This window comes from Siphateles boraxobius, unplaced genomic scaffold (genome assembly GCF_051911475.1).
Source record: "Siphateles boraxobius isolate OS27281-9 unplaced genomic scaffold, OSU_SipBor_1 66, whole genome shotgun sequence".
NCBI classification, from domain to species: Eukaryota; Metazoa; Chordata; class Actinopteri; order Cypriniformes; family Leuciscidae; genus Siphateles; species Siphateles boraxobius.
This window is the reverse complement of record NW_027509193.1, coordinates 19,465,635-19,493,126: the sequence shown is the minus strand read 5'-3', so window position 1 is coordinate 19,493,126 and position 27,492 is coordinate 19,465,635. Positions and strand designations below refer to the sequence as shown.

General features: G+C 38.5%; 3 protein-coding genes and 1 long non-coding RNA gene across 7 annotated transcripts in view; 2 read left to right on the top strand and 2 right to left on the bottom strand.

Annotated features, from left to right (window-relative positions):
- Positions 1 to 1,399, bottom strand: part of ap2a1 (adaptor related protein complex 2 subunit alpha 1) — a 29,025-nt gene extending 27,626 nt beyond the window's left edge. For all 3 annotated transcript variants that reach the window (XM_077212821.1, XM_077212822.1, XM_077212823.1), the window contains exon 1: positions 624 to 1,399. In XM_077212821.1, the coding sequence (XP_077068936.1) occupies positions 624 to 690 (67 nt within the window). In that variant the 5' untranslated portion in view covers positions 691 to 1,399. The remainder of the gene's footprint in view (positions 1 to 623) is intronic.
- A 1,797-nt stretch (positions 1,400 to 3,196) lies between these two features.
- prmt1 (protein arginine methyltransferase 1) lies at positions 3,197 to 9,083 on the top strand. Of its 2 annotated transcripts, none has more exons than XM_077212801.1 (10): positions 3,197 to 4,016; positions 5,257 to 5,352; positions 5,441 to 5,596; positions 5,771 to 5,834; positions 5,979 to 6,121; positions 6,244 to 6,331; positions 6,426 to 6,541; positions 6,637 to 6,787; positions 6,891 to 7,012; positions 7,809 to 9,083. In XM_077212801.1, exons 1-10 carry the CDS (start codon positions 3,990 to 3,992, stop codon positions 7,890 to 7,892), a joined length of 1,047 nt encoding a protein of 348 aa, XP_077068916.1. In that variant the 5' UTR covers positions 3,197 to 3,989; the 3' UTR covers positions 7,893 to 9,083. The 2 variants fall into 2 exon arrangements, with proteins under 2 accessions (XP_077068916.1, XP_077068917.1); XM_077212802.1 differs by having other exon boundaries at positions 3,921 to 4,016; positions 5,266 to 5,352.
- A 1,602-nt stretch (positions 9,084 to 10,685) lies between these two features.
- On the bottom strand, positions 10,686 to 17,920 carry prl (prolactin). Its single transcript, XM_077213788.1, has 5 exons — positions 17,890 to 17,920; positions 17,576 to 17,697; positions 14,780 to 14,887; positions 11,327 to 11,509; positions 10,686 to 11,160 (listed from the first exon to the last, which is right to left on the bottom strand). Exons 1-5 carry the CDS (start codon positions 17,918 to 17,920, stop codon positions 10,975 to 10,977), a joined length of 630 nt encoding a protein of 209 aa, XP_077069903.1. The 3' UTR covers positions 10,686 to 10,974.
- Positions 17,921 to 21,019: 3,099 nt separating this feature from the next.
- LOC143721888 (uncharacterized) lies at positions 21,020 to 25,783 on the top strand. The gene is made up of 3 exons (XR_013196792.1): positions 21,020 to 21,157; positions 24,966 to 25,071; positions 25,504 to 25,783. It is a non-coding gene; the product is annotated as an uncharacterized LOC143721888 (long non-coding RNA).
- Positions 25,784 to 27,492: the final 1,709 nt, after the last annotated feature.

The following is a 27,492-nucleotide window of genomic DNA, read 5'->3' as shown; positions in this document are numbered from 1 at the left end:
AATAGAAAATGTGGGTCAAAAAGCTCACCACTATCAATCTTACTTGCAGCCACTCTTTAAAACCCCACAAAATGATAACGAAAAAACGACTCTCAAACTCCTACCATGACCCTAAAGAAAGATTAAGATTTTAGAGGTAAAAGTTGAGGAATAACCCGGGCAGATGCAGAAAACTACAGACTACTTAACAAGATGACCCTCCTATAACGCTTAGCTCAAGGCGACAGCTTGATAACTGGATTATCGTGAAAAACACATCTGAAACAAGTCCTCTTGGCGAGCAGCGATATCAACCGCTATCCAGCTAGTCAAGGTGACGAGAGCAACAGTGAAAGAGCGGCGGCCTACGGGCTCTCCGGCGACCAAGCGTCATTCCATCACCGAGCTAAAGCTAACGGGCCTGAGTGATCGCGATTACTCTCATGACCTCCCTCACCAAGACCCACTGATCGGACTTGCACCTTTTAACCTTCAATTCTGACTAAAAAGCATCACGGAGCAAAGAAGAGCATATCATAGGCCTTTTGATTCAGTTTAGGGCGTATATAGGAAGAGTTGGGTGCAGCTGTTCGCAGAAGAAAATGACTAACGTTAATGGTGTTTGAGTGTGAAGGGACACTTACAGTTTCTGATGTCCGAGATGAACACCGCTAATCCTCGCATTCCATCACCCTTCGACACAGCCGGCATGTTTGCGGAGTTTTTTTCTTCAGGCCGGCTTCAACACGAAACAAATGACTTTCAGGTGTTCAGAGGCGCAGGTTTAACAAGAAAATACACCGAGCTAGCGGGCTAACTAACACGAACTCACTAACACTATCTGCGAATTTACTCTTAAATCTTAAGCGTTTGTAAAGCACACAAATAATGTAGCAACGAGAGTGTTTAGGAAAAAAAGATGTGAATGCAGTGGCTAAGAGAGAGAGAAGCTGGGGAGTCAGCAGCGCGACTGGTGCTTCCGTTGGCTAACGTTAACGTTAATTCATTCAATCCTGTGAACTCTTCAATGGGAAAGCGAAGCAATGCGAAGGCTGTTGTTGCGGGACTGACTAATTTCAAAAAAAGTAGACAACGTGTCGTTTTTAATTTATGGTTACGCACCTAAATGTCGATGGCGTTAAAATAACAATTGATACCTCTCTGGCTTTAAGTCACGCACGGCAAGCTAGCCAAATAGCTAGCGAGCTGGCTAGCTCTATCAAATTTTAGAATACATCACCCAAATGACCGCGATAGGACAACGGGGGATTCTACTTTTTGACGAACTAATCGGACAAACCTTTTTCTCGAGAAAGAGATAGCTATAGCCTATATTTAGCCGTCAATAATGTACGAGACTTTTCGTTCGGTCGGTGTACCCGGACGGAGCTCGTGACAGAACGGGCTCTGAGCTCGCTCTGGCGCTTCCTCCCCAGATGTCCCGCCTCCAGCCCGTTACTCCTAATCTGATTGGCTAGTTGCACTTCTGTCCCTGCCATTCAGTGCATAATTTGTCCGTTTAAACGTCAGTTAATTTTTTTAACCATTTTAATTGGCTTGAAAACAAGATCGACGCTGTTGAAAGTATCAAAGTGCAAGTATGTGGGAATGGCGATAAAAGTTGCCAAAAAAAGAGGTTGTAAATTATACCAATTAAATCTGACGATTGGTGTTCACCTGTTTGAAGCTGCTATTTGCAATAGAGTGCATGCATGGAGGGGATAAACAAGTATTTATAAAATCGTGCAAAACTATATTGCACGCTTACAATATCTATCTATCTAGGCTAGGCCTATCTATCTATCTATCTATCTATCTATCTATCTATCTATCTATCTATCTATCTATCTATCTATCTATCTATCTATCTATCTATCTATCTATCTTCTCAGAATTGTCTAAATTTAACCACAAAATCAAAATTGCAGAATGGTAGGGTGAGCTCATTTGTAATAAATAATAATAATAATAACTCGTTACATTTATATAGCGCTTTTCTGGGTACTCAAAGCGCTTCACATACGGAAGATAGAATCTCATCAACCACCACCAATGTGCACTATCCACATGGATGATGCGACGGCAGCCATATTGAGCCAGAATGCCCACCACACACCAGCTTACTGGTGGAGAGGAGACAGCAATAAAGCTAATCAGTATATGGGGATGATTAGGAGGCCATGATGGACAGAGGCCAATGGGCAAATTTGGCCAGGATGCTGGGGTTACACCCCTACTCTTTTTCAAAGGACATCCTGGGATTTTTAATGACCACAGAGAGTCAGGAGCTCGGTTTAACATCTCACTAACACCTCTTCCAGCAGCAACCTGATTTTCTCAGGAGGTCTCCCATCCAGGTAGGCCTACTAACCAGGCTCATCCCTGCTCAGTGGGCAACCAGTCTTGGGTTGAAAACATTGTGGAAACCTCTTTCCTAAAATGGATTAAGTAGGCTAAGTAAAATTGGGTACATGCGTAATTGAAAAAATATGTGGAATTCTCAATGGGGGTTTTCAATTACGCATTAAGTTTATTACTTCATAATTTTAAGGCAACAGGTTTCCTCACCTTTTTTTTTTTTTTTTTTTTTTACAGTTTTTCTGATTTACTAAAACACATTTCTTGAGATCATTACTCACTTTCTCAAAACCTCAAACACAAAACCAAATTTTCAAACCACATTCAGAGAACCTCTGACTCTTCTGGCAAAATCAAAAAATTTAGCTCAAAACCATTTTATCTGTGCTCAAAATCAAACAATGCTTTCAGATCATAAACACATGGTCAATATTACAAACACTACAGATCAATCGTTAAACACTACATCAAAATCCAACGCAGCTACAGAAAAAAAGTATATTGTAACAAACGTAAACAAATTTTCAATTACGAAAAAAGTAATCAAAACTTGCAGTGGTAAGGTAAATAAATTGTATACTGTATGCACTGCAAGTACAGTATTGTACTGAATACTGTATAGTATTGAATGTCTGTATATTCAGCTCTTGCACACTGTGAAAATACAATGACCCAACTGCAAAAGCCAAAAAGGTTAAAGAAAGTCTTAATGAAAAGCATGTAACGGAACACTCAAAAGAGTTGTGCAACTGCAAAATCAAGGTCAATGAGAGATTCATTCTGTATAAGCATCACGTCTTCATGTTGGGTCCAGCCTGAGGACTTTGTCCACATCACAGACAATGTCATCTCTTTCCAGGTAAAGCGAAAACCCCTCTGTTTCAGATCCAGCAATGACAGCATTCTCCACACCTTGCTCTTTCTTGTCCTCCTCCTCTTCCTCCTCGTCCACCACCTCTTACACATAGGCGTCCACCTCCTCTTCCTCCTCTCCCTCTTATATTGTTTCCATCCATCAACGTTCAGTGCAACATTTTGAGTCGATTTTGACTTCTTGAGGCCTATTACAGTTAGTTTAATCACATTATTAGAAATAAGTGTAAACAATTTTGAGTTGTTGTTGTGTAAACGATGACAACAGTGTTGTTGTGTTTAGCTTTTGCTTGCCTGTGTTTAGCGTTTTGAAACATAAATACATTACAGTGTGAAATGTGTTTTAGTGAATGAGAATGTGTTTTGAGTTTTGCAAAAAGAGTGCATGAGATTTGCAAATGGTGTCTTAACTAGCCTTGCTAAACTTGTTTAGCAAAATGCTTTACAGAAAGAGTGATTTATTCGACAAATTGGTTTAGGCTATTGTGAATTTGGTTCAGAGAACTGGATTTAGTTAGGATTTAGTGTTTTAGCAATTCAGAAAAACTGTAATAATCGCGCTACAGCTTGGTCCAATGAAAGTCACGCCTTAAAAGAGCGGAAAAAACGCAGAGAAGTTGAGCCTATGACGGAGAGCTGCAAGAAAGAGGGCGGGGCACTTAGTAAATCACGTGATTGTCGTCCAATCAAAGCATTTAATAGTCACAGCAAAGAGGTGGGATCAATCCAAGTGTGTTTATGAGCTTCGCTGCAGTCGTAGTGGAATCCAGTTTATCGAAATGGCGGAGACGGCAGACGGAATGGAGGTAAGCTGGAGCTACTCAAGGCCATTTCGCATAGAGCACCTCCGATATGAATTAGCTATTTATTATAGCCCAAGCGATATGGCTGCTTTGTTTAAGTTCTGGTTATGATTCTTTAGTCTATGAACACATTGTGTGCTGCGTATGTGGTTATTTCAGATGGCTAGAAATGTGCGCACACGCATCTTGAGCATCCATTTTAGCTAGCCTCGGAAAATTCATTCATTTCGCATCACGTGTCGGCTATTGCTAATTGGCTAAAATGAGTTAGATCCGATAACAATGTTATGTGCAACCCTTCATTTATGGAATTAAATCCATTAGTGCGAGTCCTGAGAGCTGGCTGCCCGTTTCGTGACCATGAGGGTCATTTAGAGCACGCTGGTGTGGTGCTTGAATGACTTATTGTTTGAAGCTCAGACCGCATGGGACTGAACACCGCATCTTGATGGCTATGAGCTGCTTTTGCTACTTATTGTAAGTTAGCTTCGTTTATCAACCACGATTAATCCGATTTTAATTAACGATTGATTGAGATGCTGTAATTTGTGGTGTGGTAGTTTCTTCTTCTTTCCCCATCGACCACGTTTTCCCCTCAAGCGTAATCTAAATGCTCAAGAGGTCTTCCGACGCTGTTAAAACAATTATAGTGATTTTAAAAGGCGAATTAGTATAAAAGCATAAGGTACAATTATTATTATTTTTTTGGTTCTCATTTAAAGTTTGGTTGTAAAATAGACTCCAGATAACTGTTTCAAATAGCTTGAATTCTGGTTTTAAAGATTTAATGCGGGTCTAGAACTGACGCAAGTTGTAGCCTATGTATTGATTGGGTTCTAATTATCGTTCAAAAGTATTTGTTTTAACTTTGAAGGTTATTTTTATGCCGGTTGGTGGCGACTAATGATTTTGTTGCTAGCGACAATTAGAGCTTTTAAGTCGATTCGTTAAAACGACATCCAAGTCACCCGCGACCGAAATGAGTTGTATTCTTTATTGATATTTGCATATATGCAAATACACTGAGACAACGGAATATTTTGAAGCATTGCACACAATTCCATTCAAATTACATCAAAGCAGATTTGATTACCTTTAAAGTCTTGTTGGGTTTTTTCCCATAAAAATGGCCTTTTAAAATACAAAAGACATTGCCAAAACTTTAGTGAAGCCTAGCTCATGCTTTCATGGTGCATAATTTGCTATTTTTTTTCCCTCTTTTTAAATGTCTTTTTTATTTGAGGTGTCCCAGGGAGAGAGCTCAGTGAAACCTGCAGCAGAAGATATGACCTCCAAAGACTACTACTTTGATTCCTATGCACACTTTGGCATTCATGAGGTACAGTCCTATTGGCCCTTGTCTCTTGAATAGTACAATGAAATGTCTTCAAATCTGAGACTAATGTAAACCCATTCTGTGTCCACAGGAGATGCTAAAGGATGAAGTTCGTACTCTGACGTACAGAAACTCCATGTTCCACAACAAGCATCTCTTCAAGGATAAAGTGGTGCTGGATGTAGGAAGTGGAACCGGCATCCTCTGTATGTTTGCAGCCAAAGCTGGGGCCAAGAAAGTTATTGGGGTCAGTGTAAATCCTACCCGTTTCTGTAAATGTCACATCTATTTCAACAGGTTTTATGGATACGGAGTAATTTAGCTGAATGAGGTAATTTCCCAACCTGGTAAGGTGATCGGTTGGTAATCATGCTGTGCTTTTGTCAGGTTTTTCATTATTCTTTTGTCATTCCTTCCCCAGATTGAGTGCAGCAGTATATCAGACTATGCTGTGAAGATTGTGAAGGCCAACAAGTTGGATCATAGTAAGGACTTCTCAGAACTTTTGACTTCCACATTCTTGCGTACCTTATTTGAACAGCCAAGCCACAGTTTTTATGATATTTTAAACTGAATTTTATTGTATTGCTAGTTATGTTAAATACTTAACCTTTACTTTCCCTGTGTAGTCGTTACCATTATTAAGGGGAAAGTGGAGGAGGTCGAGCTTCCCGTGGACAAAGTAGACATAATCATCTCTGAGTGGATGGGCTACTGTCTTTTCTATGAATCCATGCTCAATACTGTCATTTATGCAAGAGACAAATGGCTGGTGGGTGTATGCATGCTAATGTCCTCACGCATTGAAGTGTTAAGAGCTATTCAATATAGAAATTATGCATGCAGACCTTAACTTGATAAATCTTCACGTTGCCCTTTGTTTCCCTTTTTCAGAAACCTGATGGTCTTATTTTCCCTGACAGAGCCACGCTCTACGTCACTGCTATTGAGGACCGACAGTACAAGGACTACAAAATTCACTGTATGTCAATCTCTTAATGTGCTTTTGAGAGATTCAGCTGTGTCTGACAGATGACTTTCATTTTCATCTTTGGATTTCTTTTTTCCCCTGTTAGGGTGGGAGAATGTTTATGGGTTTGACATGTCCTGTATCAAGGAAGTGGCTATAAAGGAACCTCTAGTGGATGTTGTTGACCCCAAGCAGCTCGTGAGCACTGCCTGCCTCATTAAGGTTCGTTTACTCCACCAAAAATGTGCTCTAATGATACGTGGCTTTTTGTATAAACCATGCTTTTTTTCAACCTATCCATTCTCTTGGTTCATTAGGAGGTGGACATCTACACAGTGAAGATTGACGACCTGTCCTTCACGTCACCTTTCTGCCTGCAGGTGAAAAGGAATGACTACATCCATGCACTGGTAACATACTTCAACATTGAGTTTACTCGCTGCCACAAGAGGACAGGCTTCTCTACTAGTGAGTACTGTTTGTTTTTCTTTGCCCTCTACGAGACCTTTCTCATCATGAGTTTCTTAAAGATTATATAAACCCTGTTGAAAAAAGTGAATTTGTCTTTTAGGCCCTGAGTCTCCTTACACTCACTGGAAGCAGACTGTGTTCTACCTTGATGACTATCTGACGGTAAAGACTGGAGAGGAGATCTTTGGCACCATCAGCATGAAACCTAACGTCAAGAATAATGTAAGCCCCACCTGTACTTTAATATTCTAAAAGCTCAGAATAGTCTCGCATGAAAGTGTAGAAAAATAGATCTCGTAAGTCTAGATTGTATTGCAATTACAAAAAAGGTTGATTGGGTTCAAAAAAGATAAATGCTGGGGTTTTGCCATGGTGAGTTATTTTATTTTTAAAAGCAAATATTTTTTAAACCATTCATTTTTACAAAAATATAGTAAAGAGTTATATAGTAATTTACTATTTAAAATAAATTTTCTATTTTGATGTTTCTGTTGTGCCAAATCTGAATTTCTAGCATTAATCCAGTCTAGAGTCGCACGATTCTTCTGAAATCTTTGTAATATGATTTGGTGGGCAACATTTCTTATGCTGAGAATTTTTTTTTTTTATTTTTTTTTTTAAGAATCTTTGAACAATGTATTTGAAATGGGTGTCTTTTGTAACATTGTTTTTGTTCACTTTTGGTCTTCCTTGCTAAAGTGTTAATGCCCTTTAAAAAAAACAAAACTTACAAGACCTCAAACTTTGAGTAATAGTGTATTGCAGGCTTGAAACAATGATCAAAGGCTCCCGTGCCCCCCCTGCTTAATATTTGCTACTGTTTTAGAAGCAATATGAAGATATTCAATTTCTCAATTGTAGTCTTCATTTAAAATTAACTGTTGAACCTAAAAAAAAGTTGCTATAATTCTACTACTCTATACATGGTCTACATTCCTGTTCATTTTAGTGTATATAAAAAATATATATTTACACTAAAGGTTGGTCTAACTTTTTAACCCCTTCCCCTATCTTCCAGAGAGACCTGGACTTTAACGTCGACATCGACTTCAAGGGTCAGCTCTGTGAGGTGTCCAAGACGTCAGAGTACAGAATGCGCTAGATTCCTTAAGCATCAGTGTGTGTGAAGCAACTTGGAGCAGTGTATGCGTGTGTAACATGTACTTTGTTACATGACTATGCGTGACAGACATTTTTAGAGATTCTGTTTTACAGAATGTTGTCTGACATGGAGGATTTTGAGAATTATTGAACATTTTTAAATTAATTTTTTTTTTGATTTGTGTAATGCACCAAAGCGGACTAAACATGGCAGATTTGTGCTTTTTTTTCATGTGCAAATTTCCTTTTTGGCCCTGCTTTTTCCAAATTTTAGGTGGACCATCTTACATGGGATCCATTGAATTTATGCATGCGTGCACACACATACAACTGCTCTCTTGTCTGTCTATGACAACATGTCATCCATGTGTATGTCTTTTATTTTTATTTTCCCTCCTGGCATGACGTGTTGGTCACTGTAAAAGAAAAGCAAATCAGCTGTTTGTATTTTGATATTCCATCTGGTAAAGCTAACATATTCCATGTAGGTAAAACCTGGTGTCATGTTTCACTGTGGGCAGGAGCTCTGCCCAGTGATTTCTGAATGAGCTCATATCATTTTGTATTTCTGCAGTTGTTTTGGACCATCACTAGAGGGCACCTCCATAATGTGCCATTTGTTTTCTGTGGAGTAACTGTTTTAATTCATGTAGTGCTCCTTTGTCCCCCCCCCCCCTCCTTTTTTAAATAATACTTGTGGCAATGACCCAAATGGAGGATAATACCGTGCTATGGATGAGATGTAGTATTCTCTTGTACAACTCGTAGATGGTGTTAATGGGCACTATTTTAGATCTTTTGATCTTTTTAATGTCATATAGGAAGAATCTTCATCCAATGGCTGACTGTTTAGTTTAAGCTTATCTGCTGCTCTTTTGCACTAGAAGCACTTAAAACTAAGTTTCTCAGACCCAGAGCTACAACTTAATTCCACGGAGGAAAACCCTCAGACTAAATTTTCAGTAGAAGTGCTTTTATTGAAGGGTGATGTTTTTCCTGTGTTTGAGTAACTTCACATTTGTTCCATATTGTGATCTCTCATAGTGTTGCTGTGAACAACAGTGTTTTTGTCGGGGGGTGCAAGTTCACGTTTTGTGTCTAGCACTGGTGTGGATTATTACCAGGCAGGCATTTGTCCACTAGGAATTGTTTTTTTCTTTTCTTTTTTTGAAATAAAAACAAATTAAACCTGCATTTGTTTTTCAATTATTAAAAAGTGCCTACTCGCTAAACTAGCTTTTCATTTAGAATTATGAAAGCATTTTATATAGGCATATTTAGCTGATGAATGATCAAAGTTATTCAAATTTTAAATGTTTAGTAATCTACTTCATGCTTATTTGATAAAGTTGTTTTGAATTGCTTCTATATTAATCTGAGACATTTGATCGTTTAACCATGCAAAGCCACATGTCCTATTCATCATGTTTTTATCTGCTTGACAGGACCATACAAATTTGTGTATCTTGTATTGGAGCAGTTCAAATTTGTGCTTCGAATACAATTCTCTCATACTGACCACTGGATGTTCAACATGGCAAAGAACTCTCTAAAGATTTGATAATGAGAATTGTTGCTCTCCATAAAGATGGCCAAGGCTATAAGAAGATTGGTAACACCCTGAATAAGAGTTACAGTACAGTGGACAGGGTCATAAAGAGGTTTTCCAATACGGGTTCCACTCGTAACAGGCCTTGCAAGGGTCAATCAAAGAAGGTGAGTCCTCGTGCTGTGCGTCAGAAGCTGGCTTCAAAAAATAGAGGCATGAGTGCTGCCAGCATTGCTTTAGAGGTTGGAGAAGCGGAAGATCAGTGCTCAGACCATACACCACACACTGCAACAAGTCGGTTTGCATGGCCGTCGTCCCTGAAGGAAGCCTCTTCTGAAGCTGGCTCACAAGAGAGCCTGCAAACAGTTTGCTGAAAGCAACCTGTCCAAGAGCACGAATTACTGGAACCATGTCCTGTGGCCTGATGAGACTAAGATAAACTTGTTTGGTTCAGATGGTGTCCAGCATGTGTGGTGACGCTCTGGTAAAGAGTACAAAGAAAAGTGTGTCTTGCCTACAGTCAAGAATGGTGGTGGTATCATCATGGTCTGAGGCTGCATGAGTGCTGCTGTTTCAGGGTAGCTGAGCTTCATTGAGTGAAACATGGATTCCAACATATACTGCGACATTCTGCAGCAGAACATGATGACCTCAGAAACTGGACCGAACTGCATGATAACGACCCCAAACACACTGCCAAGATGACAACTGCCTTGCTGAGGAAGCTGCAGCTGAAGGTGAAGGTGATTTGAGTGGCCAAGTATTTCTCCAGGCCTGAACCCTATTGAGCACCTGTGGGGCGTCCTCAAGCGAATCATAACAGAATCATTCATTTGATGTCATCTTTACTTTAAATGCTAAATACAATGTACTTCACCTTAGTTTTTCATGTGATCTTATGTCAGGACGTAGGGTCAGCAGATCTTAAACATTCTTAAATTTGTAATCTCGCGTGTCAAGTAGAATAAATGTCACAAAAATTATGTCAAAAAACAATCTTTAAAAAATAATAAAATCTTTCCGTGTGTGTGTTTGAGATTTCATAAGTCAATATAAATTTGCATGATAGGAATTTATTGACACTGGTGCAAAGCTCTAAATATTGCATTTCAGAAGATAATGTTAAAATAAATGTGTTAAAGATCCAACATAATTTCGTAATAAATACATTTTAGTTACTTAAATATACAAATGTCTTATCAAACTGTGCATGGTCAAACATTTCAATATACTCTGTGCATGTATTCATCAAACAGTATAACTGCATGCAGAACTTTTATATGACCTTCAATTTAATTTTTTTATTGAAATTCCTTTGTTTACTTTTTAATGTCTTTTATCTCTGGGGACAGAGTAATCTGGCCTGTTTGTCCAGTTATTTATTCAAGTAAGAAAGTGAATCAAATATCTACATCTTCGAAAACATTAAAGGGCATGTTTTGCCATGTGATATTATAAAGAAACATTTCAAATCACTCAATGCGCTACCATTTTAACTTAACATCCACAATGAGAGAAGCATAGCAATTTCACTCTAGCACATCTCAGGTCTCTTGGCTGCCCGGCAGCGGAGAACTTTGAGGAAACTGTCAATTTTGTGGGAATCCCTGCGGAAGCAGGACAACAGGAAATGGAAATTGACAAGTCGAGAGGTTTTATCCTGGCCAAGGCTGTTGATGGAAAAAGGGAGAGAGGACAGGTTGTCTGAGGATGAGCCCATCTGTAGAAAAGAGAGAAGGGGACAACAAATAAATCAACTCTGCTTAAAGGTGCATTTTAGATTTCTTTCTTTATATCCAAAAATCATTCAGATTTACTTCATATTACCTCTTACAATCAACATGCACAATATATGCAATGTGAGCTGTTTCAAAAAGCAGACTCACCTTGTGAACGACACGCTCCAGACCTGCACCCAGGCTGTTGATGTTGTCTTGCAGCTCTTTGGTCTTGCTGTTAATGGTGTTGCGTTCTGGATGTGCCAGGCTGGACGCTTCAGAGGAGAGGAGGGTGAGGGGATCGGACCACGCCAGCAGCAGAGACCGAGCCAAAGAAAGCAACTCATCCTCCTGCAGAAACAATAACATACAACTTAATTCATTGCCCATATGTTCTGCTTCTAATTACACATAACATTGTGATTTATATCCGAGTGAAACGGCCTTTCGAGCAAGAAAAAATGTAGGGTGCAACTTGATTTTGTCCATTGGTGACTTTAAAAGGTTCACGCAGCGCTTCTCAAACTTTTTTCGTCGCCCTCCCCCTTAAACCTTTTAAAAAATCTGTTTAATAAATAAAAACAGAAAGACTTTTTTAAATTAAAAAATAACAACCTTGCAATGAAAAACACCTGCAATAGTTTCACTTTGTAATGTCATTATTTCATATAGCCTAACAGTAAGAGAGAATAATAATAGGCTACAGAACTTAACTTTTAATTTAAATAAATAAAAACATTTAAATATTTCAGTGATGCTTTGGATGAACAATATATAAAAGAGCAGATATATGACTGCTTTTGAGAGCGCCTCACGTCACGAGCTCAGCTTCTTGTTCGTCTTTTCACCGTGTCCGGAACACGCACAGCTGCGGATATAGCAGTAGCAGTTTGAGTTTCGGTCCGCTGAAGAGGTGATTTTCTACCGCGAGCAACTTCTATGTTGGGCTTGTTGCCTTGTTCCAACGTTGACAAGTTAACGGTCTGAAGAAGAACGATTCAGTGTAATTGCAGTTAAATGCCGCTTTATTAAGGCAGAGCGCTAACCGCTTTTCACGAACGTCGTTGCAACGGCTGTTTTGTGTTTTCTGCTGATCTCCCGCGGAGGGGCGGATCTACAGGGGGGCAAGGGAGGGCAGGTGCCCCCCCCCCCCCCCCCCCCCCCCACTCTAGAGCCTTGCCCCCCAGCTGCCCCCCTAACTTTGATGATCCAAATAATGTACTTGTAAAAACAACTCCCAAGCTTCTCAAAACAGTGAACTAAACGATACATTTACCAAAATGTAACAATTTTAATTTTTATTAAAGCCCCTCCCCCTCAAATACTTAGTACGTCCCTGATTCAAACGTGCAGAGCGGCGTTCCGCTCAGTCTGGCTCTCTCTCTCTCTCACACACACACACACACACACACAGCGAGTCTGCTGCGGTGCGGTGGGCCTGCAACCCGACTGGAGAGACTGAGCTGCCCCAGAGCCTCTGAAGGTGAAGTGAGTTTCCCCAGGTGTAGTTAAACACACATATTGAACAGACTGCGATCGAACTGTGTGTGTGTGTGTGTGTGTGTGAGAGAGAGAGAGAGAGAGAGAGAGAGAGAGAGAGAGAGAGAGAGAGAGAGAGAGAGAGAGAGAGAGAGAGAGAGGCGCGAGCGCGAACGATCAGTGGAAACCAAAACATAATCCGTAAACATATAATTCAAACTGCAAAGTGTTTTCATGTATTTGTGTACACTCGCAATAAAACAGAACATTGTGCTTTTGTCACACTCTCTTGTCAAACTGTAAGCTACAACTATCACCCAACCAAAATCACACACACACACACACACACACACACACACACACACACACACACACACACACACACACACACACACACACACACACACACACACACACACACACACACACACAGAGTTGTACTTTTAAATTACACATTCTACATTGATTAAAAAAAAGAAAATCAAATGTGGTTTTTAATGGTAACCTAGTATTATTTTATACGGAAATCAATTATTTATAATTTAGATGAGAATAAAGTTAGGGTTAATTAAAATTAAGAAAAACAAATACATTGATCTGAAATATGGCAAATTAATTTTAAATTCATTCAAACATACCAAACATATCGCAAGGTCTTTGTCTTTTTATTAATTTAATTAATAAACTAATTAAATTATATAAAACTATTGTCAGTGCACTAAAAAATAAACTGCTTCTATGCCTTTATTAATAAAACTTATTTAAAAAATACAATGTTTAAGACATTTATAAAAATGCCTTCTGCATTTTTGTTTTGCTTTTCACTCCATTGTACCGAAATCGTACTGAACCGTGATGTCTGAACCGAACCGTGACTTCTGTGTACCGTTCCACCCCTAATACAGGATAACCAGAGGTTTTCACATATTGACTTTTGCAGGCAAGAGAAGTTGAAGAAAGTAGCTGGAACCTAACCATTAAGGCTAAAAGTCCTTGGGCACAATTTTTGTACTTTGTTTTTTTATATTTTCATTTTGCTTGTTATAATTTTACTTTTTAAAAGATGCACGGTTTTGTTTTGTTTGAACACTGCACTGGGCTTATTCCTGTTGTGAATTAAAAACCTTTGTAGTGTGTAAGGGCATGATTAAACAATAATACTTTGTTTTTGTGTTTGTTTTGTTAAAGCAATTCACATATAGGGATTCCCACCGTCTGCCCCTGCAACCCTGCCAAGACCTCTTGCCACCCCTTTGCCCCCCCATGTAAAATTTTCTAGATCCGCCACTGCTCCCGCGCCCCACACTTTGAGAACCACTGTGCGATTGTCTCTTCAGAAGACTTGGATTAAACAGCTCGATTCATATAGGCTACCTCCGGTTTCACAGACAAGGCTTTAGTCTAGTCCTAGACTAAAATGCATGTTTCAGCTGGTTTAACTGAAAGCAACTTGCACTGACATATTTTAACATATGTTTCATTGTTGATATGTTTTAATGTTGACATTGTTTTATGTCAAGATGCACAAAAGTAAGGTTTTATTTACGGCATGTTTATAAAAGCTACTTAAATGTCGTAATTAACCAGGCCATGGATTTCTATTATGATCTCTTTAAGAACCTTTTGAAGAGTCAAAGTGTTGGTTGAATGGAAATTTCAAAGGAGGGACAGATTAGATATTTCTTCATTTGTGTTATGAAGATGAAGAAAAATCTCATGGATTTGGAACGACATGAGGCTAAGTAGCCTACATGACCAAATTTTCATTTAATTTAATTTGGTGAACTATCACTTTAAGCTAAAATGACAGGCTGAAAAAAGTTGGAATAGGATGAGACTCGACTTAAAATATTTGCAAGCTTTGTAAAGTATATATAAATATATTATATTAAAATCATATATAAAGTGTTTTAATTGTGTTTTTGTATAGTTTGTTTCACATGTTATATAAATTAAATTATAATGATTATATAATCATAATTTTTTAATTACAATTAAAATATTTTATTTATATTATGCTGCATAATATTTAATATTCGTAATTTAACAAACAATAGGCTATTTATTTGATACAATAAATAAGCAATAGTTGAAAGTATTTTTACATTTCAAAAAGAGTAAGATGGATGCATGTGCTCTTACCGGCACTTTCAGGGCTTGGTCTTTGTCGTTGGGAATTTGAAGGGTGGATGTGTGGCACATTGACGGACGGGGCATCATTACCCTCCCAACAGGAGGAAAGTGAGAATCCTGTGGACGAAAGGTTTATATCAAAAACAACCAACATCAAATCTATGAAAAAAATGCCTGTTTGGATAAACCTGAAGTCAAAAACAACCCAGTGTGCATGTAACTGTCACACACACAATGGACTCTTCCTCACTCCTTGCTGCACTCTCACTCACATACTACATTAACCCAGCATCCCTCACGATTCTCATCTTCTTTCACTTGGCCATCAATTACACCTGGATTTGATCACAGTCTCATCAATGCACTACAAAAGACACTCACTCAGTTAACTCATTGTCTGGTCACCACTAGAGATACCAACCTGAAAAAGATTACTTCCCTGTTCACCATCGTATTCCATTCCAGCATTGTCATCTGCTTGTTTGTCCTCTCCTTTTGTGTTCCTGTTTAGAAGGGATGGGGAAATGAAGCCTCTCAACACTGAAGATTTCCCCTGTCTGTTCCAGGAAAAGATTCAAAGTTTCTAGAGCTGCGGTTCTTAATCTGGGGGTCGCAATGAGGTAGCAGGTGGATCGCAGGATAACTTTTATTTTGAATGTATGTATAAAATGGCTGCCTAATAGCACCACATACCAGCAGCGACATGACATAACAAATTAACAGCTAATTGGAAGTATTCACATGGGCTTTGCAATTTGTGGTTTATAGTCATAGCTGGACTGCTGATTAGACATGGAGCAATTTTTAATTGGTGCTGACAAAAAGCGTCCAGTTGAGAACAAGGAAAGAAGGCCAAAAGCCAAATATGATGATAAGTACTCTGAATATGGCTTTTTGGAATAAGATCTGCGATCGGGGGGATTCCTAACCACAGTGCTTTGTGGCAAGGTGTTAGCAAAATGCTAAGACACTTGACAACCAAACACGAATCGCTGCTGACAAAGCCACTTTAATTTTTGCAACGAAAACTACAGGAGCTATGTGGTCAAAAACCAATGCTACAGAAAGCCACCACGGTGAGTGACTGGGCTCTACGCACCTTGTTTGTTATTTCTCATTGGATTGCCCAAACTGAGAAGCCACACAATTTAGGTGAGACTTTTTTTTTTCTACCCTGAGTTAAAGAGACTGTTTCAGTTATGTGTGGATAAAGTGCTGCTGATCAAGCATTGATTCCATTCTCAAATGATATTGTGACTAGTTGTATTGGGCAAATGGCAACAGATGTGAAAGCAGATAATCACGATAATCATGCTTAGAAAATAAGCTTGATTATCCAACTTAACAAGAGCACCAATATTGCAGGAGAAGCAAAATTAATGGTTTACGTTAGATTTGTCGGTGAAGAACAAATTACGGAGTATTTTCTGTTTTGTCGCCCTCTTCTCGAACATGAAACATGTGAGCAACTTTTTGCTACATTGAACTCATTTGTACATGAACATGACATTTAATTGAAGAACCGTGTGGGTATTTGCTCCAACGGAGCACGGGCAATGACTGGCGCAAACAGTGGATTGGTGACAAAAGTACAAGGTGTCTCTCTATTTTTAGTATGAACGCATTGCATGATACACATGCAAGCCCATGCGGCTAAGAAAATGCCACCTGATATGAAACAAGTGATGGATGAAGCGGTCCACACAGTCAACGCGATAAATACAAGCCATTATCATTATTACTTAGCCTACCTGTTTGATCTGGATCCATTGTCTTACCTGTATGCTCAACTGTGTCTTTAATAAACCTGCTTTGGGTTCTTACCATCATTCATTGTCTGAGTCAACATTACAGATGACCAGACCTACCAACACTATGACCCCAGCAGCACCGCCAACATTCTGCACTCCCTGATTTAGCTACTCCGTGTCCCTGACGAGTACCTGTTCACCCTCACCCAAGATGGCCTCCTGGAGGAGTATGTGGAGGATTTCCTTGAGATTTGTCATGAGTTGCGCTGGGATAAGTCCCTTACATCTTTTGGGGTGGGATGGATGACATACTCGGCCAAATGTTACTGTTGATTGAAGTTCATAGTTCCTTGGTGGACTTCATTGATTGCACCCTGTGGGTTTGTGGATCATCGCACAGTGGGGAAAGTGGAGGAGCTGACCCACAAGCCCCTCTTCCCAGTATGAGTAGCTCCACGTTCCCTCGTCTCCACCATGGTCTATCATCCCTCAGGCTGGGACTAGGTTCACTCATCCCTCTAGCTCCACCTTGGTCAACCGTTGCTCTGGCACAGCTTTGGACTTGTGGATCTCCTGCTGTGCCTCAACCCATCACCTCTCTGGCTCCACCGGGCTCTTTCCGGTTCTGCTATCATCCTCAATCGCATCAACTCTGCCCAGGTCTGCTAATTGATGATCCTATCACAGTCACTCAATGCCCTATAAAAGACACCCACTCAGTTAACTCCTTGTCTGATCACAATTATGACTACAGACTCTACATCCTGTGAATAATACCAACCTCCATCTTCCATTCCACTTCAGCATTGTCATCATCTGGTGTTCCTGTATAGTGAGTGTTACTATCATTTAAGGACTCTATAGTATACTGCTCTGCCTTTACCATTACTACTGTTTGATCTGGATCCTGTTTGATCTGGATCCATTGTCATACCTGAAAACTCCCCTGTGTCTTCAATAAACCTTATGGGTTCTTTCCATCATCCATTGTCTGATTCAAAGTTACTGTAACAGCATGCACTTTTTCTTTTTTACGAGGGCGTTTAGTACTGACCAGGTCATTGGTGAGAGAGGTGCTGAGGGAGTGAAGTTTGTCTGAAAGTTGAGAGGCTCTTTCCAGTAAATCATTCAGACCGACACCATTGATTGAGGCAAACGCACACATCAGGACAGTCACTGAAAAGAAAAAAAGGAAGTGGTAAACAGTATTGTCGTCAGGAGTATGGACAAAGAAGAAAGGCAGATAGAGGGAGCTGAAATCAAGTAAGCATGAACCAAAAATGGAAAAGGGGGTGTAACAAGGGAGTAGAGATAAAGTGTAAAATGTGGTGGGGAAAGGTTAGATTGTGGAAGATAAGGTTTGCTTACCTGCAAAGTATAGTCTAGATCCTTCAGCCATCATTTTAACTGGATTCTTTATTCTCTTACTTGAATCTTTTGCAGTTTGAGTTCCTCTCCTGAGCCTTTCATTATATAGACCTACTCCTTTCATTTGGGTATGCAGTAAGTTTTACACTCCAGGTGTATTGTACCTAAACTAGTTCAGTCCTGAAACTAATGAAAAACATTGTTTTGAGAGTTTGGTTAATCAATATTGATAAGCTACTTGAGTAGATACAGGACACAGGAGGGTAAAATTCACCAGCAGTCACATGAAGTGCCAAATAAATAAATGTAAAACTTTCTTTTAATTACTGGATGGGGAAACTTCTGAATATAGAGCTTATTTCAATTGAAAAGGGGGATTTTGGTGATTTGTGTTTTTGTATTTGAAAAAATGTTTAGTGTGAAGCGATTACTTTAGGATATCTGAATGGAAGAACAAATGGAAAATGAAACCGTTCTCATAGACTGCACCACTCTGGAGGTACCCATTCTACATTCTTGCAGGCATGTGCCGTTTAAAAAAAAGTCTACACATTACAGACCCTTCCCCCATGTGGAAACACTAATTTGTCCTGCTGTGGATTGATAGGATTGAGGGCTTTTATGCCCCTTTTCTTTTCATTCCTTTCCTGGTTTATGTATGTCTAAATGTGCTGGTTAAACCCAATTCTAATGAAAGTTTCCTGTTCTATGCTGCCTTGTTTTTTTTGTTTGTGTGGGGAAATTCTTCTGCCGTCCGCTGCCCCCCCCCCCCTTCTGTGTACTATTTGTTCAGAAAACACACACACACATTCTGAAACGGTTCTCTCAAAATTATGAACAAACCCTCTTCCAGTAATGTTAATACATTGTTCATTCAAAATTAATCTCAAAGCGTTAGCACAAAAACTTTATTTTTATACATTGTTCATGGAACTTTTTTCCTGAAATGTTCTTTGGGATGTTCGTTCAGCGTTTTTTTTTTTTTTTAATTTAGGCTTAGACTACAGATGAAGAGTTCGAAGTGCCATCTGAATTTTCTTCTAGAATGAAAGTTCAGTAATTTCACTTAAATTACAATTAATAGGTAATTTTCATTGCCATTTAAGTGAAATTACTGAACTTAAATATACAAGCTTGATAAAAATCATCATTCTAGAAGAAAATTTCAGATGGCACTTAGAGGCTTTTGCATCTGAACTCTTCAGATTTTCCAGAGAGCATTCAAAAGTAATGTTCCCAACATGTTTGCAAAATAATAAAATGGAACGTTCTCTTAACGTTCGCATAACGAAGAAAAAACGTTTTTAAATCATGTTAAAAATACTGATTTTAATTATTATTGTTTGTTTATTATTTTTATTAAGCCAGTTACAGTGCATGGCCTTACAGGACCTTGAAATGTAACATTTTATGTAAAAAAATGTATGTTATGTTAAAATCATTCATTCATTCATTCATTCTGTTAGCTCAATTTGGCTTAAACTATTTCCAAACTGCTCATATATTTCAGGGAACTTAGTAGGCTACATTTCACATATATTATAGGGAACTTATACATTTAATTTGACAAACCCCTAAAGACCTCATCAGTAGACCCCCATCCCACTGCCATAACATTATGTATTGAAGGACAACAATTCCAATACACAGCTTTGTAATATTAAAGCGAGAACAGTTTTGTAAACAGTTTTGTATTCTAGTGTGTTCGCTGCATTGTGGGGCGTTTCTCCTCAAAGACTCCTATAAGGAGGCGTGGATCCAGTAGTAGGCTACTCAGTTCAACAATATTCATTTTGTTTTCCAGTTAACTCTTGCCAGATCCTTCGGCGCTGAAGATCCAGGTACAGTAATTGGTTGGCATTTCATGCAAATGTAATTTAAAAACACTTTAGCTCGTTGACAGCAGTTTAAATATACATGAATGAGAGTTGATTGTTCAGAGAACACGGCGTTCTGGTAGCAGTTACCTCCGTCATTTTCAGATGCGCCTGTGCTTTCAGTCATTTGTTCCTACAGGTTTTATCGCATATAGCTACTCTTGATTTAGACCGACAAGTAGGCTTAATGAAGCTTAACTTTTCAACTGACCGTCGATGAGGTGAGTTGTTGCAGAGATCCCCAAAAGTTTCAGATCTTCGTAAAGTATTTTGTTGCAGTTAAAAAGTATCCACTCCACATGTCCAATGCGTTTTAAAAAATAATGCCATGGTAATTTAACCGTTACGAATTTGACAATAATGAAACGGGTATTTTAGCCAAAGAATAATTTTGTTAATTCAGCGAATATAATGCAAACAAAAAAGAGAAATACACTAAGATGGAAAAACTACAATGGGCCTACAAATAATTAACTTAAATATATATTGTCAAAGAATATATAGCCTGTAGGCATACTTTTAAGCCCTGTAGGTTACTATTGATATGATTTACATTTCTTGTGCATCCAACCTAATCTGCGTCAACGTGACATTATTTTTGGCCTATTTGAATGGATTGCTCTTCTTTTCTTTTTTTTTGTTGCCAGCCATAGCCAGCATTTTTGATAATACAATATTTTGTATTAATATATTTGACCTCCTATGACGTCGTATTATAAGAAATATTATTTAATTAATCTGTTTTCATGTGCTAATATTTGTAAACACTTTTATGTTTTTATTTAATCTTTGTCTATCTTTTTTTTATTTTTTTTTTTATATCCATGCACACCCCTGATGTATCTGTAAACCTTTTAAACCAATAATTGAAATTTCAATGCTGTTGCTTTTATATGAAAACAGCTATAGTCCTTGAAGCATGTCATGAAAGCATGTTGCCATTAGGGGGTGTCCATGCACAGTCAATGACATAACACAGCAAATGGTGCTGCTTTTCTGTGTCCAAATGCAAGTGTCTCTGTGGCATACTTCTCATTGTATTTCGTAACTCACTCTGCTCTTCGGTGAAGAAAGAACCAAACTTTTAAAATGTCTTTGCTGAGTATGGTTTAAGCCGATCACTGTTTGCTCTCTTGCGCATGCACACATATGTGCACTCTCATGCCCCCCCCCCCCCCCCCCCTCGTACTATGTACACTCCCCCTCCCTTTTGCCAACTCTAACTCCCCATTCTCTTTTTTTTTCTTCTGTACATGCAACCACAAGAGCGCACAGAGCAGGCACGCATAAACACCAACACCATAGACCATGTCGGACTCAGAGACTGCAGCTCCTGCCGAGACCCCTGTCCCAGCACCCTGTGTGGCCATCAAGGCAGATTTAGACAAATGGTAAGTGACTAGGGTAGCAGTCATGTATAGTCCAAAATACTGGTCCGTTCTGCAACCCTGTATGGACCGCATGAATATTTGTTAAATTCTGATTCTTCAATATGTAGGTTTATTCCCACATAGCTGTAGGTCTCAAATAATTAGGATTGTGGTGGGATTTATGATATTCAGTAGAATTATGATATGCCGTGTAAATTCTACATTGTGATGGCGATCCAAAATGGAGGGAAGGAAGGACCTTTCGATGAATGCAAAGTGAAATGTTCGCGCTGGGGGATCCAGTATTTTTAATAAGATGTAACTCGATTAAGTTTTGTGAGTTTTTTAAATGGTTTGATTGGTGTCAGTTTTATTCAAGTTGGCAGCAGCAGTGTGTGGGGCAGTGGGTGGTGACAGGGTTGCTCATTAAGAGCATTCTGGGCTTTTTCTTCAACTTCAGTTCTTCCTCACGGCTGATTGGCCGTTGGGAATGTGTCTACGTCATACTTTTCCTCTCGCTCATCCTCCCATCCCTGTTTTACCCTATCAGTCTTCGCCATTTCTGTCCCTGCAGTCTCCATAGGCTCGCTTTTTCATGTTTGAGGGTTGACCACTTAAATGAGAGGGTATTACTGATGTCTGCGAATAAACCTTTTCTCTGTTTTTCCCTGCCCTCCCACTTATGGGTATTGTTGGTTTTAGATCCTGAAAAATAAGGGGATTGTGATGGCAAGAGTGATGAACTTTCATTTGAAATGTTATGTCTTCTCTACTTTTTATGGTTTCATTGTGTACCCTTTCTCCTGATCATTGACACCAGCCATTGCTCAAACTGTATTTTGACCCGAATCCCCACACCCACTTACCCACCCAAAAATGCAGATTGGCTGCTTTTGGTGTTTGTAGTGTCGACAGGCCTGGGCAGCATGAGAACGCAGATAAGGTTGCACATTCCCTGACCTTTGGTGTGCTAGGACCTGATAGGGGGAGGGTGTGAGGTTAAGAATTTGGTTGAATTATGTGTCACTGTGATAGATAGGGCATGCTTCAGATGGAACAATCACCTCCATTTACAGGATATAAAACCAACAAAATCCACTAATCCAGAAAGCATTGATGAGAGGGTTGAAAAAATGGAGAAAAGTTTCAAATTGAATCTGCAAACATCAGAATTTAACTCTCATGTGAGCAGTCACCAATCAAACATGAGAATAGAAGGCTGCAGGGACAGACATGACTAAGACTATTGGGAAAAATATGGAATGGCAGGGCTGTTAACAGTTGAAACTCTATTAGCAGGTCAGTTTGTCAGCCCTTTCTGTGATCATTTTGACCAGCATCTTGCATTTGTTGCTGACTAGCTGAATGTTTAAACTCACAGAAGGCCGACCTTTAAGTAACGTACACCACACTGGTATTTATAGTGCACTCGTACATGGTTATGTGTAGATGTGTGTTTCTGTTATTTATTTTACATTTATATTTACATTTATTCATTTAGCTGACGCTTTTATCCAAAGCGACTTACAGTTGCTTTTACAGTGTGGCATGTTCTATTTACTGGATCATTTTACACCTGGTCCAAGCATGTTGCAGTGGCCATCTTGTCTTTTTTGTTTTCATGCTAGTCCACAAAGGGGATTCATCATGGGCTTTAAAACCAGAAGAGGATTACCGTTACAGGTTTAACCCCAGAAGCCAGCAGTTATTCACTGGGAGAATGTATCTGGTAGTGTGTTGTGGAACATTTGACCATCAGATCTGTTGTTGCTGCTCTCTGGCAGTGTAAATTTGTGCATTTCATATGACCTTATGACCTTGAGTGTTCTCTATATTTTACTAACTCAGCCATAGAGTTAGGATACAGCCATTTTGTTCTAGGTGTGTCCTTTTAAGAATTATAATGCAAAGCAAAAGTTAATCTTTTACACTCGAAGCAATTTCCCCCTCTCATTTATGTTAGCATGTCTGTTCCTGTAGCAGTTGGAATGCATTATTCTAATTTTGCAGAAGCCCCCCCTCAGGGTAAACAGTGTTACTCAATCTATCAATAAACAAAGACCTGTGGTTTATCAGCACAGGATGAGCTTAGTTGTAGGAGCTCCACGTGGAGCTCATCTACTAATCAATTGCATATGGACTTAATAGTTATTGGATTCTAATTTAGATTTCTATAGCTCAAGTAAAACTATCCAATTGTTAGAGTACTATTTCCTATTTGTTGTGTTTAAGAGCACTCCTGAGCCGTGCCCTTTTTCCTTTTGCATTATATATGTGGAGGACTGGCCATCATGTGAATTATTCAGTCTGAATTTGGGGAAGGTGATCATCATCTTCCCATTTCACTGTTCATTTTTGCTATCATTGTTGTTTTACACCTCAGAATAAGGTGTTCCAATATTTGACTCCCGAATAGCACACTTCGGTTTATTTAGTGCACTTTTGCAGTGATTTAACACATTTTAAAGAATGTATCTGTCTTGAAGGAATTGTTCACCCAAAAATGAAAATTCTGTCATCATTTACTCGCCCTCATAACACAAAACAAGATATTCTGAAGAATGTTGATTACCAAACAGTTTAGATTTCCATTGACTTCCATTGTATGGACAAAAAAAAAAGAGATGTTTCTCAGAACATATTTTAAGTTCCACAGAAGAATGTAAGACATACAGTTTTTGGGAACAACACGAGAGAGAGAGAGAGAGAATAAATGATTACAAATTTTTCATTTTTGGGTGAATTAAACATAGCTTTTAAATAGATTATACTTTTTCAACCATTTCTTTTTATACCACAAGTTAAAGTGTTTCAATATTTGACTCCCAAATCAAAAATAACCGTTTTCTGGTTCATTATATGCAGACCAAAACATGTGTGGTTTTCCAGTTGACCTAAAAGGGTTTTGTGATCTCCAGTTATTAGTTGTTGAGGATAAGGACATAATCTGACCCTAACTGTTTTTTGTACAATAGAAGGCATCTTGTCTCACACTGTTGATTAGTCTTGTTTCACAATGATCCATTCTCCCCTTGCATGTCCCTGAATCCCTGAAGTATTAAAATGGCTGCCTATGAAAAGGAAATGCCCTTGGCGAGTGCAATCCCCCATGCATCTATATACCTACGTCACATGGCTCATTAGAACCAGTCTGCATAAGGCTCTTTATATTGAAATTGACCAGCTGTGTGTTACATCACTGCTCACTGAGGAGAGGGAGAGCTCGCTTAGGTCAGCGTGTGAGATGCAGCAGATGATCTGTGGGGGAGGAGATACTGAAATCATTTTCTAACCAGTGGAGGGGATTTCTCTGTCACAACATCTCACTCTGTTAGCAGTAGGCATGTCTCTATTTTATTACCTGCTTGCTTTGTCACGTGATTCTGGGTCTCTATCGTTCAGATGGATTATCTGCCTCCCTCTCTTTGCAATTTTTTCCCCTCCCTTCGTGCTGTTATTCCAGCCCTCGTTTTCGCTCCATCACTCTAATGCAGTGTGTCAGTGTCTGCCGTTGTTTGCTGTGGAGAGGCTCAAATAATCTCACTCGCACAAATGGATACATACGGTCTCATTCAGTCCCAGTAGAATCCGGCCAGTCATGAATTCACATTTTATGACTAAAGACACAACTAAAGTTATGTATATGTCTTTACAGTGTGTGGTACAGAACCTTTATACTTTTATGCAGTTGTGTGTTCTTCAGAGTGACAAATCTAATTTAGTCAGCATTTTCTATGTTGTATATGTGATATGTTGATGTGAATGAGTGTGTGTGTGTGTATAGGCCTATGTGTGCTGGAGTAATGACCGTGTGTTCTGTGTGCTTCAGTGTAAAGGAGAATGGCGAGGAAGCGTGTAAGGAGCTGATGGAGGCGTTTGCTGCCTGTGTGAAGAGCAATGCGGAGGCTTCATGAGGTGCTCAACATGTAGGAAAAGTAATGCATATTAACTTGCTTCATTCCCCTCAACTTTGTCAGATGTATATTTTATTTATGTCAGTTCAGGCGTTGTCATCATATACTGTCACAATGTGGTACATTAGAATTGGAATGGTCTAATAATTAGGTATACACAGATATAACATTTATTTAAAAATAAATGTATCTATTTTTAATTGTATTTATTTAAAAAAAAAATGTTTAACTTCATGATTGAGACAACTTTTCCAATATAAATAAATAAATAAATAAATAAATATATATATATATATATATATATATATATATATATATATATATATATATATATATCTATATCAATATGGTACTGATATATTGTGCATACCTAAAAAAAAAAAAAGAGTCAAGAGCTCAACCGCATTGTTAAATTTTGTAACTGTCATCATCATATTTGTGTTTGTTCTCAAGGGTTTACTGCACTGAGTCCTCCACCTTCCCAGCATTCCCTGTAGCTCATGGCACTGGACTAAATGATGGGGTTTGGCAGCAGAGACCATACTTGTGTCTCTTCCCTTCTCTAATACTCATGTGAAGCTTACATGGATTCCAACAACCACCAACTTCCCCTCCCCTTTTATGGCTGTTTGTATTGATCTGTTTGTTGACAGTTTGGAAGACCTCATGATTTGATGTAAATGATGTGTCTCAGATGCTTACAAAATTGAATAAAGATTTTAAAATGGTTCAACATTGTAACTGAATTTGTTTCTCAAACAAAAACGTCTCTCATTAACTCACTGAGCAGCTCCTACCTAGCCAAAGGTGACTTCTAATGAGTCCCTTTGGTTTTATTTATATACAAGTTCAAACCTTTAAGGTGGCTGCAGTAAAGTGGATTGGAGGCAAGGATTATGTAGATCTTTAATGGGTTTAGGTGAACTAAAGAAGGAGATTAGAGTATTAGTGACATTGGAAAGCTTAAACTCCTCACTTTGAGTCATTAAGACGCACACATACACCCATTCAAATCCGCAACTGCACTGATCTCATCATTCAATCAATCAGATCTAAGGCACTTTCCTGAGCTGATCTATTAGCAAGCAAGCTAGAAGTGTGAAGACTTGTTCTGTAACCAAGAAAAACTAAATCCTAAGGGTTTGGAGTGGACTATGCTCACACATGCAGTAAAGACTGGTTTCGTCTCATTTAAATAGTTCAAAACAAGAAATGTGAGCTAATTAATGCAAAAGCCTTGTCACACCAATTTCACCGCTTGCATAAGCAGAGAAAATGTTGATTATAGATGAATGATGATGTCCATGAAGGACTGATCAAATGTTGAGATTGTTGTTTGTGAGTTAAAGAAAAGTAATTGAATAAAAAATTAAAACCAATTGTGACATTGGAAGGGTGTGTCGATGTGAAACAAGTTTGTTGTGAATGATGGTAATGTACAGTTTTACTTCTATAATCTTATTTCAGTCATTTTAAGGCACTATTTAAGAGCTTAAAATAGGCAAATGTAAAGTTAATCACTACCTTTCATGGTTTGCCTTATGCAAAATATGCTAAATGTTTTCTTTTATAGTCAATGCAGGTGTCATGCTCAGTTGCAGGAAGGAACAATAAGATGACAATCAGGTAAAGCAGCTTTAATAATCCACACTCAAAAAACTCCAGTAACAACATAGAGAACCTCTGTTTTACAAACTCTGCTGCATTAACGAGACTGGACAACTGAGGAGTGAACAGACATCAACTTAAGCCAAATGAATGAAATAATGATAAACACCAGTGCTGATGAAATTAATTATTATGACAACTAAAGAATGGCAGGAAAACGGAGCAAGGAAGACAGGAAACCAGTGAAAACTAAGTTCATGATAATGAAACTAATTAATATTTGTGACAGCATTACATGAGAGATAAAATAAAATTAAAATAAAATGATTTAAAATATTACATTTAATAAGAACTATAGGTTATAAAACTCGCATATTATAGACCCATTGATAACTTTTTTTCATTCACATTTCACATTTGGAGAGCATCTTGCATTTAACAGGGCGATAACACTTATTTTATCTTCGATACGATACCAATACTTTCAAGGCCAGTATCGTCGATATCGATACCGATACGATACCTCTTAACTGAACTTTTAAATTTTAAAATTTCTTAAATTATTGAATTTCTAAGATTAAAATGGGTAATGATACCCACTAAACATTATATTTGAAAGGCATTTTAACATTCAATATACCTTAATTGGAATTTACTAGATTATATTTTTTATTTAGCCTACACATGTTTAAAATCTTTACTTAGTGGTAATAACCATGGAAATCTACAAAATATGATAGGCCTATTTGAACTATGGTCACTGTAATGTTCATTTTCATAAGGGACTGCCAGTGACAGGCGTTTGCACCAATAAAATGTAACCTTTTTATTCAG

Bases quoted from the DNA above. Each gene is read 5' to 3' on its own strand.
- prmt1 (XM_077212801.1), top strand. From the start codon at position 3,990: ATGGCGGAGACGGCAGACGGAATGGAG. The intron at 6,788-6,890 runs GTGAGTACTGTT...TTTGTCTTTTAG, and splicing joins GAGGACAGGCTTCTCTACTA to GCCCTGAGTCTCCTTACACT. The intron at 7,013-7,808 runs GTAAGCCCCACC...CCTATCTTCCAG, and splicing joins AACCTAACGTCAAGAATAAT to AGAGACCTGGACTTTAACGT.
- prl (XM_077213788.1), bottom strand. From the start codon at position 17,920: ATGGCTGAAGGATCTAGACTATACTTTGCAG. The intron at 14,888-17,575 runs GTCAGTACTAAA...TTTCGTCCACAG, and splicing joins CCTCTCTCACCAATGACCTG to GATTCTCACTTTCCTCCTGT. The intron at 11,510-14,779 runs GTAAGAGCACAT...TTGTTTCTGCAG, and splicing joins ACCAAGCCCTGAAAGTGCCG to GAGGATGAGTTGCTTTCTTT.